Consider the following 22845-nt stretch of genomic DNA (forward strand, 5'->3'; position numbering starts at 1 on the left):
TCTCAAGTCAAAATAACAAAAACAGATCTTTAATATGACCTTAAACCTTTAAAACACTTGAGAAACAGAAATATAAAAGGGCATTTAAACCAAGGATATTTCAACTTTAAATGAAGCCCTCATATTTAAAAACAATTGCATTACAAAATTACATTGAATTTAAATACAAATCATAAAACAACAGACAAAATATATAAATATATAATAATTAAACACTCTGACCTCGTCTGGGAGAGTTTTGATACAGTGAAACGCCAGCACACTCTTTGCTTAGGTCTGCTTTAGATAAAGAAGGACGAGCTCGTCCAGGACAGCTGTGTCATGAATAGATATGAAGAGTCTCTGTGAGACAAGTAAGTATGACATTGAATTGTGGTAGCAGAAACACATGCTGCACTTTAACCGATTGTTAAATGAATTAAAAAATACATAGTATTTATTTATTTTTAATGGAAAATATTATTTTATTATTATTTACAATTAAATTAACAATTTGATTTTATATTAGAAATAAAATATCATTGTATTATGTGATTTTATTGTGAAGCGACCTTGAGTCTCTTGAAAGGTGCTTTAAAAAAAACGTATTATTATTATTATAATGTGACTACAATGGTCCTGTAAAGCTTTCACTCTTGCGCTACTGCAAAGTCACAGTCTTCTCCACCCTGCCTGCACTCTCTTCTTCACATCCATTATCTGGTTGTTCCCACATCCATGCTCAGGCTTGGATGGAGACTTGAACACACACATGGAGTCACATTGGGTACATATCTGCGGGGCGCCCACAGGTGGTGAAAAGTTAATGTTACACTCACACATCATGACGTGACTGTGATGAGATTAACTTCGCTGTCAAAGAAATGGAGACAAGACGAAGTAATGTCTGCTGAGTGATGAAAATACCTCGACAGATGCGGAGGAGGTCAGGACAAGAAAGTGGTTATGTAAAAACGATTAAAACAAATCTACAAACTGTCACTTGATGTGACAGCTCAGTACTCTAGGGCGAAGAAGTGCACGTCATCGCAGAGTATTAGAACATGACCCATTATGTCATGAATCATTTGTGATCTTAAGTAGGCTAATTCATGCGTGCCACTCTGGATTTGAAGACTTTGATACAGAATGATCCTGCTGGTATTTAAATTAGTTCATTTGATCGTTGGCAAACATCAGACCGCGTGAGTCCAGAAGAATGTAGCGATGATGCGAGGACAGCAGGTGTCAACAAGACACTCACAGCTGTCCACCTATTATCGGATGCCTTTGCTTTTTCTGCTCTCACTTTTTCTTACGTTTTCAAATCCGTCTACAGTCGTCCACAGCGACAAATCGCTTCCATAAATATTCAAGAAAAGAAAACCTGGGCACGAGTTTTTTCACTCAGGTGAGTCTGAGAGGCAGAAGAAACGTACATTAGAAGGAATCCAGAGAACAGATTTGGACAGAAGTATCACTGAGATTGAACTTTTTCCATTAATCAACTTTCAGGACAAAAACGTTTTAAAAGCATTGAAAATTCAGGATTTTGAATATTATAATTTAGAAATATTAAAAGAAGAATGAAATCATGTGGACTTAAATAACACATTTTGAATATTGTGTTCTCTTGAATATTGTTTATACCAGGTCAGTTTTAATTACAAACAAAAATTGTCTGTTACTTGTATTATATTTCCTTGTTGATTTTAATATTTGGTACAACTAAATATATTCTTTTCTGGATAATCATAATTATAGGAAGTATAATAGCCAGTCTTTTTGAATTGAAGGGCTGATAACTAGATATATTATGTTTTTTGTGATAATAATAATCAAAATCCTTTCAGTAGCGGAATGGTTGAATCTTTCATGGAAAAGTGACATGTGACTCTTACCGTCTTGATTGACATCAACAACATTTATCGTCATGCTTTTAATTAAATTTCTTTACAAAAATAATATATCATTACTATCCGCCTTTGATAAGTCACAGTCGTCTCCACCCTGCCTGCACTCTCTTCTTTATATCCATTATCTGGTTGTTACTCCATCCATCCACGCTCAAGCTTGAATGAAGACATGGAGTCATCATCGATGTGACGCAAGTAAAATACGTACAAAGTTTAAAAAAACATGTTGACAAAGCCACATTAGTCTTGTAAACTAGTGACCTGTGAGTTGGATCGGACTTGTATAAAATAATTTATGACCATCTTTCCCTAATGTACTCTATCAATTATTAAAGGCCCTCATATGACCCATAATGCAATGCAACTGTTCCCTAATGAGAATTATCAGCTATATCTAAATAATCCAGTTAGACTTTAGATCTCTCCTTTTCTTTTTTACTTTCAAAAAACACTTCTATGAGTAAGAGGGATGATAAAACTGCACTTTTTGACCAACGGAGAGCTGAGTAAACAAACCAGTGCCGTGGGCCGCTGTGACATCCAGAGAGATGAGAAAAGACAGAGGGCAACAAATAAAGACAGAGGACTGAGGGAAGAGCTTGTATTAAACTGACTCCTCTCACTGCTGAAGGCTTAAAATATGTAAATGATGATTCTCTTTAAACAAGGGAAACAACTTTTGGGCTTATCAACTAACAGCCTTTGAGTGGTTGAGCAGAAATTATTCTCAATTAGAACAGAATTTAAAACAGTTCAGCTCACAAAAAAAAACTAAGATGTTCTCCCCCCGAATGTATCAGAACTACACAAAACAAATTACTTGTATGTGACCCCTAGTTAGGACAGGTGTGGTCGCCCCTTCCTGACAAACGGTGTTAGAAGTGGGATGCTCAACAGAAGGAGCCGTCATTAGCAATGAGTTCATGTCCCTAAAGGACCGTGATGAAATCAGTGTGTAAGGGATCCAAGAAGAGCCTGGAATATGTGCCTGGGTTCTTAGAGTTGTTTTTTTTCCATTCTGATGATGAATTCCAAGACCTGTGTCCTGGTCCTGTTTTCTCCATCCCAGATGGGTGGTTGTTACTCTAGAGTCTACAACCCTTCAGGATTGATTTCAACCATTAGCCTCTTAACAGTTACCAAAAGTGGCAGCTTAACATTGACAACAAGCACAGTAACCTCAACAACAAATAAGAGTAAACGTTTTGAAATAAAAAGTGAGAACAAGGATCAGAAATAATCATTATAAAAATCATATTTAGCTTGGGTAATTTGATTAACTTCTCTGTGGAGCATGATACTCCACTAAGCCATGATACTTTGTAAAGCACGTTTTTATATTGTTAGCAAGATAAGCAGCATGTTGCACACACACTTACATCAACGCAAAATACAATAAAAATCCATGAATTGATCATGATTAATTAATGATCATTATACCTCATCGGAGACACAGTTGGTGTCTGAAGCAAACCCACTCCTTTGAAACATAAATTCAATATTCAATATTCAGATTTAATTAAGCCCCAATACTACTGTGATAGACTTTCCTCTTAACAAACATGGCTGCCTGCTGAAGATAAGCTGCTTCAGTGACTCACCTGTCAGGCTGGTGCGTGCACTGTAGGAGCCCAGGTATCGTCCGTCAGTGTTGGGTGTGTAACACTCAAACAGGCCTTGGTCTTTGGCCTGAACTTTTGCAATGTGCAGCATGGATGAATCGCTGCTCAGGCGTTCCACGTAAATCTCTTTGCTGTTGACCCGCTGGGAGTACACGGCGTAGGCGTAGTTCGGCTCCGCCGTGCTCACGATCCTGATCTCTCTGTCTGGAGCCGACGGTAAATACATGGACCACTCGAAGTCCTGCTCCAAGCCCTCTTTGTAGCCGGTCACGTTGCACCAGATGGTTACGTGGGAGCCCTCTGTTCGGACCAGAGGTCCACTCTGCACTGTCACCACTCTCTGTGCCACGGCAGAACTTGCGGCTGCAGGGGAAGAAGAGACAACACAAGTTACAAAACTGGGCTTTAAATATTCAGCATCCAGGACTCATCACCTTGATACAGAAACATTGTGTCATGTGCAGTTGAGCGAGTCTTAAATGTGGTCAATGAGGTTTGCACAGTAAATCTTCGCTTTGAACCCTGATGAATCTTTAAAACCGTTACCCTTTTACAGGACAAGACCTGCTCACTGCCACCAAACACAGTTACACAAAAGACAGCAGTGTTGTCTTTGAAATGTTATCCACAAAGGGTCAGAAACATCTTCTGAGTACCTTCTACTGTTTAATAATTCATCCCAATGAAAGCGTCGGTCGTCTTCTCATCACTACTATTCAAACTCTCAGTGAGGATTCCTATGATGTTCCGCAGACAGAATGACCCTTAAAAAGACCCACTCCTTCAGTTTACAGAGGGTATGTTGCTCAGCTCACAAAGTCAACATGCTTCACAGGAGTTTTATCGTTTTCTTCAATTATTCAATATATATCAGAAAAAAATCCTTCACTTTTTTTAAAAACTACTTTAACGTACTTGTCCATCACTTAAGCGGATACACATCAATTAAACTTAAAGGTCCATACAAGTGTTTAATAATATGCCAATTGAAAGATTCTTAGTTGAGTTTCAACGTAGTTGTAATAAGCCCAAGTTCCCGCACAAATCATTCTCTGTTGCAGCATACGAAAGGCTACGAAGCTCACATATGGCTGAATTTGAAGAGGTTCAAAAAGTTTTCAACATCAGGTACATATTCAGGGAGAAAATTAAAAAATAAAATATTATTTTTGCTTCGAACAAGGCAGTGACGTTTTGGCTTTCAAGCAATCCATTAAAACGATCCACGCTACTCTGCTACGACTGCTTGATAGTCATCAGCAAGGACACATGTGGGTCTCAAATTATAATCATCTGATGTTGGCTTGCTAACATGCCTGCGAGTGTTTTAGGGCCCAGGTTCTCAAGTGCCCTGGCTTCAGGACCCGCCACCACACAAATGGAGATCCAAATTTATATTTATTTGACACAACAAATGTAATTTGATCACTAAACTTAGGAATTCGAGCTAACATCATTAATTTATTATTTATTGTAACCTTTTGTTTTGACTCTGGAGTGTCAGAAACACAAACATCAGTAAGCAGGAAACACACATGCGTTTCAATGGAGAGTGCAGCTTCATGTGTGTTGTGTGAAAGGAGGGCCATAAATAATTAACCACACAGCTTTTTAACTCTACTGTCCTTCCTTCTCATTCATCCTCAGCTGGCACTCATCATTGTTTATGTCCGTCTATTCATGATCTGGTGCATGTTCCTATAAAAGTGCGTTAATGTTCTGAGTTGATAAAACTTCAGTGATGATTTCTATTTAGTTTACACTGAGAACGTCTGTCAAAAAGTGTATTCAAATGTCATCATCTTTATTCGTCAGCAACAGCCCACTTAAGGTTAGGTCTCCTCCAGCTTTGGCTCGCATAAAGAACAACCTGCTTCATGTCATCCGTATTATAAACACAACCCAACAGAGTGTCCTTCACCATTGTGTTTCTAAAGTTCTCAACCTTGTATCTTATAGAGTACTTTTTTCCTGTTGCTACTTCTACTTCTGTGCTTTCCCACAGAGCTGCTGTTAAAATGTTTTTGTCCAGCTTATCACAAGATGATTTGATTTAAACATCCTTATTCTTTCTCCACTTCATGTCCTCATGTCATCTCCAAAAAAAAATACAATATTTTTTCAAGTTGTGGGAAACACAGAAGTCAGACTAGATGCATAAAAAGCAGCTCAGAAAGTTAGTCGCCAAAAACCTTCAGAGAGGAAGTCACTCCACTCAAAGGTTTTTGAGGCATAGAAATTAAATCAATTATGAAATGCCAAAACCCAAATAAAAATGCTATAATAAAAGAGGAAATAAATTATATTAATGTCAAGCTGTCAAACCAACCACTGAAACACAAAAATAACTGAAAAGAGAGTAAAATAAAAACACAAAAGACCCACTTCAAATGATGATATCTTCAAATCAGTGGAATATTAAGCAGACCTCTGATATAACGGTCATCTCCATCTAGGTAACAGTCTAGTCGTCACCTCCTTCTTCTCCGTCTACTCCCATCAATCTATCTATCTATCTATCTATCTTGGTCTTCCACTCGTGTGTTCTCGAGCTGATGCGACTCCTAAGACGATGTCCGATGTATCGACAAGATCTAAACAAAAACTCTGCACCCGGCACTGCTAAGGATCAGAGTCTCTTCAGGAAGTAGGACACTTTTCATCAACTCTTTTCTTTTCATAAATATTAATAAGGCGCTTACTCAAAGATCCTTCTCTGATTTGAGGGTTTTAAGTGCAGCAATGAAGGAGTTGGAAACAGGATTAGCAAGAGAATCAGTCAACAATGTTTGTCAGACACTCGTATCATGTGACATGGAGCAATATTTGACTCCAGGATGACTAATGCACTCAGTTCCATTAAAAAAGGCTGAAACATACATTAACATCTCATATTCGACAATGGTTCATTCATTTAAGTGGTTGATCAGGTGAGACTTGGACTGATGCTACACCAGGGGTCCGCAACCTTTTTTATTTTCCTCACGGATTGTTTCGTGCAGCTATTGTTCTCACAGACTGACCTTCAAGTTATGACAGATAGAAACAGAAATTATTAATATGGCACGGTGACTATGTTAAGAGCATGAAAAACAAAACTAATAATAAGAATCTGGGCTTGTTTCTCTGCAACAAGATGATCTATTGTTTACTATTATAAAACAACTTTTCGACTATCTAAATTATGATTCATGGAACAGTACTGCCTTTTTTAAATGATAAAAATAAGTGTTTTTTTTTTTGTTTTTTTTAATAACACATATACAACTACAAAGGAGATCATTTATAAAACTTTATAGAAACCCATCAAACAATCAAATCCATAAAACATCTTCAAGATTCTGGATCTGAACTCAAACTTGTGACTTGAAAATGCAGGGTTTCATCCACTGTTGTTTCCTCTGTAACAATTGCACTAATGTGTTCTGAAACAATAGAACAACAACAAATGTTATTGTTTATTCAGAAAGGTTTTTTTTCATTTTCTACTGGTTCTAATCAGGACTGGGCCGTGAGTGGCAATGGTAAGAAGCAACGGTTTGAAAAGGAACTTTCAAAATCCTGAATCAAGATGGAACAACCCCACCCAAGTCTTATTACTTCTAAGTTATACTCTTTCAACGAACCAACTTTAACCACTTCTCTAGAGAAGTAAACATAGACGTGATTTTTACTTCACAACTTACGTTGTGGGCATCCGTTATCTGAATCCATCTCAGCATCATTTCAATTGAACAAATGTAGTCAATATATTGGATTGACTACAGTTGTAAACAATCATTTATAAATATTCAATGCTGACTGGTAATATTTGGCATGTTCATGCTGCAGTTGGACTTTCCATCCTCCAATGACTTGTTGACCCAGATTTCAGGGGAACCATCTCCTTCTCCTGCCAACAAACTGAGGACATGTGTTGCTGTGAGAGGGAATAAACTGAAGATCAAGTTGTATTAAATTTTAATCAAATCAAAAGCAGACAAGCAACCGTTACTTTGCCTGCATGCCAAATTAGAGACACATTCGCCAAACAAGAACCAGTAACTGGCATTTTGAAATGCAATTAACACCAGATACGCTGCCAGAGCGATGATCTGCCCTAAGTCCTCTAGTGAGTGTGCTGGAGAAAACACTTCTTGATTTAACTTATGCTGGTCTGCCCTGTATTACTCAAGTCATCACCTGTCCAGATGCTTCTCAGTGTCACCTGACTGATCCAAAACACCTACTAGCTGGGACTTCAGCGCAACAACAGGTTTATTTATCCATGCCATCCTAAATAACACCACTTGTTAGAGGATGAGTGAAAAACAGCCATATACACTGACTCAACTGCAAAGATGTTGTTTATCTCCAGTGGACGGCCTGTTCTTCCCACTACTCTCTAAAATCAGCCACAAAGATGCATCACTGCTTCTCATGTTACAGAGGAACTGCAGGATGCACATTAGTCACAGTCTTTAAAGAAACACTTGGCGATAGAGGCTCATTTGGCTCCAGAAAGTTCTGGTAATTCTCTTCTTTGTTGTTTCACCCATCATAAGTTCCTCACCAACACTTGCTTTCTGTATATATTAATTTAGCTTCCTTTCCTCCTTGTTTCTCCCATGACAAGACCGATGGAGCTGGGTAAAACTCACAGTGGATGTGGCAGCATAGTAACAGAAAAACGTATCTCCATAGCCACACTACAGAGTTGACATGTATTTTAAAAGGCCAATCTTGATTGTACTTGAGCAATAATATGTTTTCCTGAGCAGTCTCTGACACAGCTCATGGACTCTCCACTACACACTGCCCTCCACTAGTAATACAACCTCCCTTCCAGCCATTCTCTCCCTTGTCGATGCCGTTTTCTCAATCACCCTTTTTTTTTTGTCTTTCATAGCGCTTCTCTTGTCGACCATTATGCATCGCTTCAACCACACCCCCTCTCCTAAACTCAGTCTTCGATGCCAGCAGCTTCCCACACAGCGTGCCGGCTGAATGCGGAAACATGCAATTCGTGTCAGATGCCGACGATGTCATCGGACAAGCGTGATAACAACCTCAATGTTTGTGGGTTACCGGCATGTTTAGTTGATTGAAATGCACGCACAGAAGACTGGAAAGAGGATTACGCTAAGTGGTTAAAATAGGGAGGGTGAGGGGGGGTAATCCAATCATTTGTGGCTGGTGTCTGGTTCTCAGTGGCACTACTGAGACCACTAGCCTGCTCAGACTCACACCTCAATGACACTGGATAATTACACACCTTGAGGTGTGTAATAAAAGTGCAGCTACGTGTGGTATCAAGCTGTCAATCTAAAATTCCAAATCAGTCTATGTAGCCAACATGAGCTTTAAATAATTGTAGTTGTTTAAAAATCAAATGCCGTTCTCATAAAATGGGCAATAAAAAATGAACAGGGATCACTTTCATTTTTTTCTGTTCCAGGACAATAAAACATACAAATGGAAAGCTTCTTTTCTCCGCCCCCCCCCCCTTCTTCTTTTTTAAATTATAAGCTGTTATTACATTAAAAAACCTTCAGTAATATTGAATTTGATATATATATATCTTTTACAATTTATTACTCTTCTACCGGTGATCATTGTTTTTTTTATTCTTCATTATTTCATTTATTAGAGGTTTTTTTGTTATTCTTTTTTTAATATAAATGATGTAAGTTTAATGTTTTTATGTGAACTTTCTGCCAGGAAAATACAAATCTTCCAAGTGAGGGAAGAATAAAGGACTATTAATTACTGCAGATTCAGCTCAGTTTTAACACATTAAAATCCAAATAATGCCAGATTGCTTGTGCAACTATCCTGTCATAAACAGGTTAAATAGTAACAATGGAATACCCCAATTTTTTTTAAACTTTTTTATAAAAGTATGAAAGTCCCATTTTCATATTTATATGTAAAAGCCACCACAGCCTTCCTCCTTTTCACTCCAGCCCACCCCCAATATTTCTACTAGATGAATTCATATCTGCAACCTAACAGAGCCACCATAGACGAATACATAAATCAATCAGCATTAGCCCACCCAACACAACAGCAGGGTGACTTTGCCCGGCAGGAAATACAGTCATTAAGTGCCACCCTGAGGCGAAGGACAGTCTGGGGTATTGTCATCTATGATACAGAGTTTCACCGTTTGAATCGGGCTTCACACCCAACATGAGAGCCGCATCAGCGTTTGCTACATGATCACAGTCATGTCTTAGCCACAGATGAAAGTATGTGTCCGTATTTCATTTACACATCAGACACTATAGTTCAGACACGGTGGCACTGAGAGGCAATGAAGCGCAATAATGCATTATTTATTGATCCGGTGCAGATCGAGTTTGGAATATCAAGGACTGACATTTCAGATGTACGTTCAGTGTTGTGTGACATGGAGACGCGATATGAAAACATTACAGGTATGTGTGTGTATAAAGGGGCAGTAGAGTGGTTTTTACTTTACCACGTTTTTATATATCATTTAAATAAAGCAATTATCAGGTAAGACCATTAGCATCTGCAGCAGACTTTCTACACTGTATGTCCTGGTTCCTCCAGGTCAGTCCAGGATACACAGAGGCTGTTGATGGCCCATGATGAGATTTCCTCTGGACAGTAGCCTTCTTTTGAAATTTGAATGATTTAAAATAAAATATCACAACTCTTATAAAAAGCCACATCAGCTCTTTGAATGATTTAAGTTAAAACATGTATCACAGAGGGACAAACTTCCTTGTCACTTATGATGTCGTTTACAAAAATCTAACAAATAAATTAGTTCCGGAATGATTCAGTTACACGGTTTAATTTTAATTGAAATATTTAAGCATTATAGTTTCCCATTTTCCTTAATACTAGCCTAATAGTTTTAAATCTAGTGTGTAAATAAGGTCCAAAATGATAATTTAACGACTGTGTCAGAAAAGTTCTAAAATGCATCGGCCTTGTTCTGAAAAGTCAAATGGTTAAGACGGAAAACCCTGCTGCACATTTTATTATCATAAGCTCTGGAGCTTTTAAACTTCAGCACAAAATAACTTTACCACGAAGAGAAGTGAATTAACTCCAGCCATGGAGACATGAATTAATAATGAACATACCAGTGCGATGTTTTTTTTTTTTTTTTAAAAAGGACCCAGTTAGTGTCCCGTCTTCCCGAGGGAGGAGCAGACTCATCCTCAAGATCTAAAGCCTTCTGAAGATACTCAGACAGCGAGGCAGAATATAAGACGGGATGAGGAGAGGGGAAGAAGGGAAAAGATGCTAAAAAGAAAGCGACAGATGCCTGCGAGTTGCCGAGCAACACAAAAAAATGCAAAGAGCCCAGTGAATATGCACTCATGTGTAGTTCATGCATGATGAAATGATGGAGACAGATGAAAAACAGCATCTCCAAGCGTCTTTTTCAAAATAATCTGCATCTTTTCTTCCTCCGGGGCGGGAAAAGCATCTGACCTGTTAACATCATTACCAAAGAGCAAAAGTGTGACAGAGGAGGGAGACCTGCAGGGAGGAAGATGAAAGAGGCAGAAGAAGCACATATGTAATAAAAGCGTTTAGAGAGGATATGCCAGCAAAGAGATCATGGCTGTATCCCGGGATCATGCCGTAAAATAAACCCAGACACGCTTATTATGGGGTCCTGCAGGGTGATAATTGACTCACTCTGTTGCCAGAGTCACGCTTTACATCCTTGATCATCGGGAGAGTAGCAGATCCTACCTGCTGAGCTAAAGCCAATGTTGATTCTTATGTTAATAGAGCTCTTTATCTTCACAATTACCATCACAAAGAGACACTTGTGAAAAATGTTGTGGATCTTTATTATCAAGGGTCCTCGTGCTAGCTCGCAGGGGGATGCTAGCGATTATAACGACGCCTGGACTGGGAAAGCAGCATCTGAAACTCAGGCGACAGGTTTAGGTTTTACCTTATTATTTTTTCATGTTTGATCACCACTGAAAAACATGATGAGTTCCTTCTCAGCTAGCATCTCTTCTTGGACACCCTGCCTGCACCCACGCTCACACCTACAGTCGTCAATTAAACGGTCTCTGGTGGAAGGATTCAAGACCCAAAAAGTAGCATACAAAGAACATACAAACTACACCCAGCAATGTTCTTGCTGTGATGGCTGATCCTGAGGACCACTATTTAGGGGACTTGTCTTTCTGAATTCAATAAATAAGGCACTTTGAACTCTCATCCAGGTTGAATGTCAGCCAACGTCACTACCTCACACAACTAGTCATGCACCTTATTTGTTACGTCCACTCTTGTTTATTTGAATAAATTATGCTAAAGTAATAAAATTTGGTTTACAACACTGAGATGGATGATTGTTCAATGATGGAGGCCTGTGTAGATAAATAAAGACGCTGGCGAGAGTAGTAATGTTAATGCTAGAAAAGCTAACAAAAACAACACTTTGCAAAGTATAGCTGATAAAATATTATAGTTAATGATAAGTATTATTAAATAGTTCATATATTTTTTATTAACGATATGGATTTACCATTTTTAAAACACGATATTGTAAATGAGATACAAGTCTTATTTTAAGATATTTTCATTAAATCAAAGTTCAACAATATTAATAAATACAATTAATGAATAAATAAAAATAATAATAAAAAGTACAAAATATAGAAATATTATTTGATTTATTGGAAACTAAATGTTATAATGAATAAATAAGTATAATTCAGATACAATTAACAGCTGCGGGGGTCAGAACACATGTAACATTTCTACATGCTTACTTTACCTACTTTGTGGATCAGCTCATAATATTGTCAAAACTTAACAACCATTAGTCAAATTCACCAGAAACTGCATGTGAGAGGAAGCAGTTGCTATGCTCATGCAGACATTAATCCACAAATGAAGTCATAAGATAAACTCAAATAATATTTTTTTGTGTTTCAATCGTTTAATTACAGAACAACAAGTCGGTCTGCGTCTGAAGTGGCAAGCGGGTTTACTCGTAGAGCCTGTCTGTGTTGATGCTGCCGGTGTTTGGTCTTATGAGAGAAATTATTAAAACTCTATCCTTAAGCAAAGGAGATTTGCTTTGGCTCTCTCAATGTACACAGCAGCAGGGACTCGTGCCAGCCTAATATTAATCATGCGAGTGAGTGATGGAGGCCTCAGAGCGCTCTAATACGTCCGTCTTTGATAGATGGGCTGTAGGCGGCATCACAAATTCCAATTCGGACCATTTCCCCTCATTCCTCCACAAGTTTGGAACACTCCAGCGTTATCATCACTTCACATCAGAGGCAGCAGGGACGTGTTTATATCTCCATCACCAGCTCTGAGATTTTGGAATCTTGGAGGTCTAATTAGGGAACACGGTGCGATATTTTCACGTCAAAGAGTCGGACGCCTGTCAGTAGGCAGACAGGTGGGAGAGCGGGTCCGAGGTCGAGAAACAAATCGAGACATCGAGATTAAGCGTTCAACTTCCATTAGGGCCGGTCTGACAGGCGCCGCACACAGCTGACAAACAGTTCCAGCAACTGCCCATTACACACACAGCTTTTATCAGAGTTCACAGGCGTGTTTGAAGGTGGGGAAGATGGAGCGGCTGTTCTGGAGGTCATCATTTTACAAACAGGGGAAGACTGTCCAGGTGTTGTGATTACAACAGAAGCAGAGAAGGAATCAGAGGTAGACATGTCTGTGGGAGAAAGTTGTTATCAGACAAAACACTCCCTGACAGGCAGTCTTGTCAAAACGCATGTCTAGAAACTATTTGGCTTCCTGCTGAGACTTGGACAAGAGCAGTTATGAAACGTTGATGGCAACACAACTACACTGATCACAAGAGAGAGTGTCAGCCCTTCATTTCTAGATAAAAAAGATAAAATCAATTTTATTGAAGTGATTCTATGCAGAACAGAAAATGGAAGCGAAATCAATACTCAATACAGACTATACATTAATTTTAAAAAAAGAACTAAATAATAATAAATAAGTTGAATACTAGTCATCACTCTATTTTAGTACTCATTGTTAGATTCATCGCATCAATTACGAACACATCTATGAGAAACAAAAACACTGATTTCCACAGACTCTGAACATTTCTGTGGAAGAATTTAATTTAAAAGTCTGTTACAGAAATCTCACCAGTACACACCAACTTTGGCAACTCTGTGGCATCACATGTGGGATGCTCAAGAGAGGCCATGTTTGAAAATAGATAAGGCAACAAATTAACATGTGAACTACATCAAGCCAGGTCTCGCCAAACACTTCAAAACAAGTTGATCATGTATCAAGTACATGAATTATCAACCAATCTGGTATTCTCTTTTTATTCTCTCCTTTTAAGCCAAAGATAACATAATAAGCGCTCAATTGTTCAGCTTTCTACTAAAGTCACTGGAACATGCTTCACAGTTGTCATGGTTACTGATAAGATCATTTGTGTTGGCATTTCTTCACATTCTCCTCTAACAGGGAAACATCCAAGTGAAGGTCAAACTTTTTTTTAAACTTCTTTCCAAAAATAACCTGAACGACAAACGCCCTTCAAAAGTCGCAGTTGTTGAACACGCATAACTCTTGAAAGATGGACTATTTCTGACGTTTGTGAAGTCTATGCTGCTTATTCTCAAACATCTGAGTGGAAAAGTGTTATTTTTGGGCTTTAAAAGAGTTTTTATTCTTAGCTGTATTCAACTTATTCCATCAATATCAGTAAACAAAGTGTAAGCTGATTCACAATGCTGTAAATCAGCAGTGTTTTGTGTAACAATGGCTCCCCAGACGATGGCACGACCCCATCTGTGTCTTCTCCTGAAACAGCTGTTTGGGTCAGAATCAAAGCAGTGGGAGGTTACAGGAGGTCATGGCTTCTACTGCACATGCACAATAGGATGTTGGTCGAAGACAAAGACGGACTGATTCACTTTAATTTAACCTTCCATCAGACCATCTTCAATCCCTTTTCGAAGTCTCAGAAACCTCTTCCGCAGTCATCAGAGAGACACCATCTATCCAACAGTCTTGGCACTTAACTGACACAGAGAGACACTTAAACCCGTATGAAACTTTTGCAGACCACATCAATTATTTGATGGGTTGGATCCGGCCCAGGCCTGTGTATGACCGATGTGATCTAGGCCATTGTTCGTTGATGGAGATGTAAGTACCGTAGTGATTGTTTTCTATTCAGAGTGTCACATGTTTATTTGAAGATACAGCACAGCTCATGAAGTCTGTTCTTCTGTCTAGAGAGTCTAAAACATTATGCACATACGGCAGGACTAAACGAGTGCCTTGATGTATAAATAAAGTGGTGTTTGTTGGGATAGCGATCTATACTAACCATATTATGGATGAATAATTCACTGAAGAAGAGGACGACAGAGGAAAAATGCAGCTGGGTAGGAAGGTCTCTCCTGCCTCAGATCATAAAGGCTGTGGTGAAATATTTAGTGTTCGCTGCAAAGTCATTGGAGTAAATATCCTTTTCGATCACAGCAGACAAAAGTCAACCCGGTCCTTGGATTGACACGCTGTTGCCATGGCAACTCGTCAAGCTGCAGATGAGGGTTCAAGTGCTTCGGCAGAAATAATAGAATAGAAATATTGCATCATCCATTATGAAAACCACCCGAGACTAATCCACCAAAGAGGAAACTTTCAATCAGAGAAGACGCTCCTCTTAGTGAGAGAGTGGATTGATTTTTGTTCTGAAGTGAACGCCTCTTGCCATGAGTTCGAAAAGAAGCATGATTGTTGGAATATCAGGTATCTGTGTGTGTTGTTCACAAATCAGGGGATGATGGAGAGTCAGAAGGATAACTGGGGGCTTTGAATCATGAGGACTAAGTCTAGATCTGTGGTGGTGAGGAATGAGCAACATTTAAACTTGCTGCTTGGAGAGAGAATCAATCATTCAGAAAAGATCAATGGCTGACGATGCCACAAGAATGTCTCCTGGACTAGTGTTCAATAGTTTTATAGCTCCAGGTTTTTGCCAGGTGAATTGAATGAGGCAAAATTATTGAATAATCTGGTTCGGATTAGCTACAGAGCAACATTGACAATGACAGTCAAAGTTGACATTATTTAAAACAGTTCTAGAGTCAACAGAGAATGAGCCTCAAAAATATGCACTAAGATGTATAAAAGTGGCCAAGTTTCTGAAACAGCATCCAACACCGTCCACGTTGGCTGTTAAAACACTCTTTCCTTCACACAGTTTCAGAACACAAACACAAGTGGCATCTTCCATCATATTTATGTTTAACAGTTAATATTTAACAATAACGACTGCTTCCTGTTTAAGAATACTTGGATCCTGAAGTGTAGACACTTCCTTGTAGTAGGTCATCATTTCATAGATTTCAGGTTTTACCTCCAGTTTTGGAGGATATAAATAATATAAATATTCTTAATATAACAGTTGCTGTGACATTTGGATTGTGCAATCTAAGCCTATATTAAAACACATCAGAATTTTATGGAAGGCGAGAACCGCGAGTCTGCAGGTCTTTAGGACTTTAAGGATACTAAACTTCATAAGATGAGCTAAATATGCAGCTTCTGTCTTTCACTTTCTTTGAAGGCCCAACATGTGGTTCAGACCTTGTTTAAGCCGCAGCCCAGTGAGTCAAATTTGACTTTGAAGGTCTTCTTTTACTTTTTTCATATTCAAATAGCTTTAAGTGTTGGAAGGGTTTTGTTGCCATTCAAGTCAATGGCAAATGAGTTGCTTGTGTCATAGTTTTCCTCCCACCACATGTTCATGGTTGAGGTAGGACATATAAAATATTGTCAGATTAAAAATTCTGTTTATTGCTGCAGCTCGGTAAACATTTACAGAGTGACAGATGGCCACAGAGAGTTTGGGACGGTGATGAATAGAACATAAAAAGCGGGCTGTCAGTGAGCCACATGAAAGTGCCGAGGCTAGCAGTTAAAGATGGCAATCATCCGACGCTCAACTGTACAGAACACAAAGACATTGACACGCGCTGAAAATGTGGCTCAACAACACACACATATCACGTTTTTTTTGGGCCACTCCTTTCGGCCAAGGCCATTAGCTCCATATGAACACCTGCCACCCAGATCAGATCCCCCACAACCACCCCCCTGCTCCGCTCACCAACAAAGCAATCTGTTCAGTTCACTTCTTAGAATATGAAAAACAAGAGTTTCTCCGTCTTCGGTGAGTGCTCCCCAGAACATACAGCCATGTTTGCGCTAATTGCTTAAAATGTATGCCAGGCCATGTAAAAATGATCAGTATCTTCCGTCGTTATCCATCTTTTACTCGCGCACAATTGAGCCTGACAGCTGGATCTGCTTTATGTTGTGTGTGTGACTGGCAGCCTGCTATCAGACCTCACGTTCCAGCAGATGGGAAGAAAGCTAATTAACTATTAATTAGTCAGCTTTAGGAAGACGTTGCCGCCCTTGTCACTCATTTCTCCTCCTCCCATGAGGCAGGAAGTAATAAAACACGGTTGTACATTCATGCCCTGATGCAGAAGCGCAACCTTCACGAGTGGCGGAGACAGTTGTATAGACCGACGTCTCAACGGCCAGTGAGGCTCTTGTTAGCGGGCCACAGAGAACTAATAAATTAAAATCATATTTTTTGTCGTATTGATTTTTAAATTGTCTGAAAGATTACAAGTATAAATCATGAATCATTGGTGTGTCTCGACATTGCAGTGACACATGGGGGGGTTTTCACACTACGAATCATAGTGAGCTTCCAATGCGTCACATCCTCCCGGTTCCCTTGAGGCTGTTCCCACCGGTACTCCATCTGACCAGCGGTTGGTGTAATGTGGCACGCGACCACAGAGGTTCTCCAAAAAAGATGACTCAGTAGAATACTCTGATGGAACTTTTTTGCCCACAAATATTCTAACTCTTTTGTTCACTGGTTGTTTTCCTCATTCGTTTCATGTCCCATTTCTTTCATTTGCTCCCAGGCAATACATTACACTACTGTTGCATGTCTTTCAGATGAGTTAAACAAAACCCAAAACTCCATTCAAAGAGTTTGGAAACACACTTTGAAATCCAATATAGAAGACTTGAACCAAAATTCCAACATTTTCTACTCACCCTCATGTCGACTAAAGGCCTTCACTTGACTGGCAGTCCAGTGTATTCTGGCCCCGTCCCTCTAAAAAATGCCTCGCTACACACCGAAGAGACAAAAGTGTACGTTCTGCGCATGTGCGACAGCGGGTGACACTTGTACGTGACGTCAGAGAGAAGTGAAAACCGGAAATGCTCTGGGACTAGTCGAGAAAGGTCGGTGTTTTAATCCGTCGTACGAAAAATGAAATAAAAATACAATGGATAACGACACGAAAATGAAGCGACTGGCATCGTCAGCCATTGATCTTCTTGTCGTGGAAGAAAGACGACGCAGGAAAAACGCCTGGATCTCACAGCAGCAGCTCGGAGGGCTTTTCCGTATGTGTCGAGCAAGGAAATAATTGTGATTATTTAGAATGATCATCAAAGTCATGTCAACAATATTGTGTATCATTATTAGCACAAAATGACCACGGTGATAATTGACAAATGTTGAGATGAAGGTGACTCACATGTGAATAGGACAACAATCCAAGACATTAACGTAAATGAATGAGTTCATGGAGCAGGAGGTGATGAGATGTGTTCCAATGTTATGATAATGTACGCTGGATGCATGTGAAAGGACCAGATTACCATGTCTAGACTGCGCCGGATTGATCCGATTCATTCACATGATAATATTGGTGTGGATTTTCGATAAAAGTGTAGTTTCATCCATGCCATCGCTGCTTGTTTACAATAGTCACTTCCGTTTCATTGTCATGCGCTGATTCGCTAGCTTAGCCTAGCACTCGACCAATCAGATCGACCATTGAGCCAGACTCTCGACTCTAGACTGGGCATGACACACCACAGGTACTTGATGCACTGAATGGCTGACACCGCCGACGCCCGGTAATCGGCGAGGTGAGTCAAGGCCTTAAGGGTTGGGATTATTTTTTTCAGAGTGACCTGTTCCTTTTTAGAGTTATTGTAAAAAAAAAGGAAATCCAAAGCAAGATATATTTCTGGTCTGTATCGCTTGTAATTCCTTCAACGTCTGCCACAAACAACCTTCAAATTTAGCCTTATAAAAAGAATTTAGGAAGCATTCCTCTCGTCAAGGCTTCAATACAAGATGGATGTTACAGATGACCATTACAAATGTATAAATATGTTTTTTGAATGCATTAATTAGGAGGAAATGAAGATGAAGACCACTGAGCATCATTCGCTTGATTCAAATGGATATACATTTTTGCCTATAATACTAAAAAGGAACGGATAACACTTAGTCGAAATGAGGGCGAGTAGAAATTTGGGTTAAGTTTGAATTTTGGGTGAACTAACCCTTTAAATATAGGCATGCGAGAAGGAAACCCCCGTTTGGTGTGAAGAAGGCCTAACAGATCCTTGCTCAGGTGTTATACACGAGCATGAAAAGAACAGAAAGGTGTTTCCTTTATAGAGAAATTCATGCTGGAACTTGCTCACTCAGGAAAGTGTGTTCTGCTGAATATGGATCAGCTGTGTGCAGGTGTGAAGCGGTCACCATAGCTACACCGCCAGAGTCTGTCCCAGCAGATCAGAGGATCAAGCCGAGAGCAGGGGAGTGTGGCTGAACGACGGCAGCAACAATCCTCGGGCTGGCTGGTCATGGGGGAGGAGACGATCAATTCCTGAGGGAATGGAGCTTGGCTGCGCTTTCTAGTGAGCAGGACGAGGTGGGTTAACTGGCCGACGTAGATCCGGCAGACTCAGAAATAAAATTATGTCTCTTCATCGCACTGGGAGGCAGTTTGTAATTAGCACTATTTGAAGAAGGAGGGAGGTATTATGGGGTTATTCAGTGGACAGGTCGACAGGTACGAGGGAACAGTGACACAGGCGAGCACACCAGGAGTCTTGCTTGACACCAGGAGGTTGCATGGACTCAGCAGTGGTGCCGCGGTCGGATCAGACACAAAGCAGAAGACTTCGGCTCCAGCTGCTCCTCCCTCAGTGGCAGCCAGGAAGCTCTCGCAACATTTTCACTTCACACACACACTCGCTTATCTCCCCATGAACCCACATGACACAGAGGCTCAGATCTGAGTCGGGAGGAAGAATCAGTGGCTCAAATAGGATACAACCAAGTTCAGTTTTCAGCCGCGACTTATGGGACGTTAGTCACGGTTCGTACGAGTCTCACATGACTCACATTATATCTCTTGAACGTAACAGAACACCTGAGTTTCAAGAACTTCACTGATTTATTTGTTACTCTTCAACTAAACATTCAAGCACTTCATTACTCTCCTCCTGAATATTCAAAATCTGTGCATATGTGCTGATGTCTGGGCGGGAATCCTTCACACAAATGTGAAACAATAAGTGCTTTTAAGTCATCAACAGATGGTGAACAAACGTTCATTTGTCATTCAGACAGGAAAAGAAAAACAACAACATTGCAACAATAGGAGATGAAACATTTAAATTATTTGACTTTCATATTGAATAAACATATATAGAATTGAAAGTTTTAATAATATATAAAGATATATATACACAGAAATTAATTATCAATATTTCTGTTAGTTTTCCAATGTATATTTTTGAAATACACATTTTAAATATATAATGACACCTTTGTGTGATGACATATTTGACACTTCACTATATTTCTCCCACAATTGTAGAGGTTAATTCATCTCAACTATACATTCTGAATTTGTATAATACTGTACAAAAATAAATTATATATCTATCTTTATTTTATAAAACGTGTTTCTTTTCTGACAATAGCAAAGGTCATACCGTTGTTTAAAGCCGGAGACAGACACCATTACACAAACTACAGGCCTTTTTCTCTACTCTACCCATCCAAAATACTAGAAAAACTTTTTGCAGTCAGACTGGACAAAATCATTGAGAAACATAAACTTCTCAAAGTCAATATGGATTCAGAAAAGACAGATCGCCATCACTAGCGCTAATAGAACTTATGGAGGACAATGACAAATTGTATAGACAATAGAAAAATTGCAATTTGATTATTTGCAGACCTAAAAAAAAGCAGGAATCGGGAATTGGGCTGAGTTAGCTAACAAGTTATTTGAGAAACAGGAAACAGTTTGTGCAGATACATGAACACAAATCTGAGCTGATGGACATTACATGTGGAGTACCACAGGGGTCAATATTTGGTCCAAAGCTATTCATATTTTATATGAATGACATTTGTAAAGTATCACAACTACTGAAATGTATTCTGTTTGCAGACGACACTAACATTTTCTTTTCTGGTGAAAATTTGCAAGACAATCAAAACAGAAATAAAGAAAATTTGGTTTGACAAAAACAAATTATGACAGAATTTAAGCAAAACAAAGACAAGCTGTTCGGGAGGGAACAATGGATTGTAATGTGAAACTGATAATGGAAAACACTATAGTAGAAAGAGTACATTCAATTAAATTCCTGGTGGTGATCTTGGACTCTGCTGGAAACCACATGTAAATTACATTCATGCAAAACTGTGCTCTGCAGTTCTGTGGAAAATCAAACATATTCTTGACTTAAAATCAATGCATAATCTATATTATTCACTACTTTTGCCATATCTATCTTACTGCGTTGACGTCTGGGGAAACATCAACAAGAGCACCCTGAAGCCAATATAAACAATACAGAAAACCACAATTAGGACAATTAACAATACAGAATACAGAGATCACATAAACCCGCTTTTCATGAAATCCCACATGTTGAAATTTACAGATCTGGTCAAATTAAAACGGTAACTTGTACAAAGCAAGATATAATCAATTGCCAAAAAACATACAGGGAACGTTCATGGAAAGCGAGGGGGGATATAATCAAAGGGGAGAACAAAACTTTAAGAAGACTCAAGCTTGTTTAAATGTAACTTTGTGGAACAGTGCGGAGACTGAAATAAAACAAAGTACAAATATCAATGTGTTTAAAAAGAGGTACAACATTTTTTTATAAACAAGTATATGGAAGAGGACATGTGAGAACCAACGATGATAGTAATAATGTATAATGTATATTATTTATATCTCGTGTTTTCATACCTATTTAGCGTATGCTTATATATTACACTATATTATGTTATAGTGTTTATATATTAAAATATATGAATTTTTTAAATGGATATCGGTGTAAAAATATGTGGCAATGTGCCACAAACAAGAGAAAAATTTAAAAAAAAGAATTAAAGTACTTTACTTCTTCCTACTCCTTTTCCGAACTACAGGATTTTGTTATGTTTTTTGATTCTGCTTTTTTGGTTAAATTGGTGTTTTGTTATTTTTTAAGCACAAATAATTTGAATAAATAAGTTAATTCATTCAAAATTAAGTTAATTCATTCATAGCTCCAGTTTATCATGTTGCCCTTTAGGAAAATTAATTTTCAAACCTCCACACATGCATTAATTCCAGTTATGTTTTAAGAATTAAAAGGATATAAAAGTCTTTCACGCAGAGAAATGGAATCTTTTCAGAGTAGGGGCAAGCGGGAGATGTGTTCCTGATAAGACGAGACAAAGAAACAGCAGCGAGAGTTTTCCCCGTGAAGTCATTCGTATAGACTTTACCGGCCTCGTGGGCATGATTAAAAAGCAGCATTTTGACGTGTGGTTTTTTTTATGCAACTTGTCAGATAAGAGAAAAACACACCCCTCAATCACCCACCCTTCAGTCTACTGATACTTGACGACCTGCAGACGTCTCGTTTTCCCTCTGAAATGCAACGACTATTTACTGTTTTAGTCGCTGAGCAATCATTCCATTGTCATGCGAGTCAACAGAGTGACGATCTAGGGAAAAGAATGGCACAAAGGGAGTTTTGTTGTGGGTTCACACAGAGTCGTGCCTGTGATCCAAACAACAATTTTGAAGCTGCAAAACACAGAGAAAACAAGCTACAGCTAAGATTTTCAAAGAATCATCAACAAATTTAGAAAATAAAAGTTGCAATCAAAAGACCCGACGTATTGTTTCCCGTCTAGACAGAACTGTCTCTTGTGTCAGCTGTAGCTGGAAAACACATGGGACGAATCCTCGGCGTGCTAACAGCTGACCGGAGAAGGGAGTGAGCCACACACACCCACATACACACACACTAACACGCACATACACACACACTAACACGCACATACACACACATGAGTGTCAATGGCAGCTGTCATTCTTATTCAGGATGGGCTTCAGGGAGAGGCAGCGCTGATTCTGAATTCTAGTGAAGTTTGAGATGCCTGCAAG

At 39.0% G+C, this 22845-nt stretch overlaps 1 protein-coding gene across 1 annotated transcript in view; it reads right to left on the minus strand.

Moving 5' to 3' along the window:
• The window catches only part of igsf3 (immunoglobulin superfamily, member 3), an 85155-nt gene that overhangs the window by 53349 nt on the left and 8961 nt on the right, over nt 1–22845 (minus strand). Inside the window, exon 2 of the mRNA XM_087804862.1 lies at nt 3497–3880. Coding sequence (XP_087660988.1) covers nt 3497–3880 — 384 coding nt within the window. The remainder of the gene's footprint in view (nt 1–3496; nt 3881–22845) is intronic.

This window comes from Callionymus lyra, chromosome 12 (genome assembly GCF_982586985.1).
Source record: "Callionymus lyra chromosome 12, fCalLyr1.hap1.1, whole genome shotgun sequence".
NCBI classification, from domain to species: domain Eukaryota; kingdom Metazoa; phylum Chordata; class Actinopteri; order Syngnathiformes; family Callionymidae; genus Callionymus; species Callionymus lyra.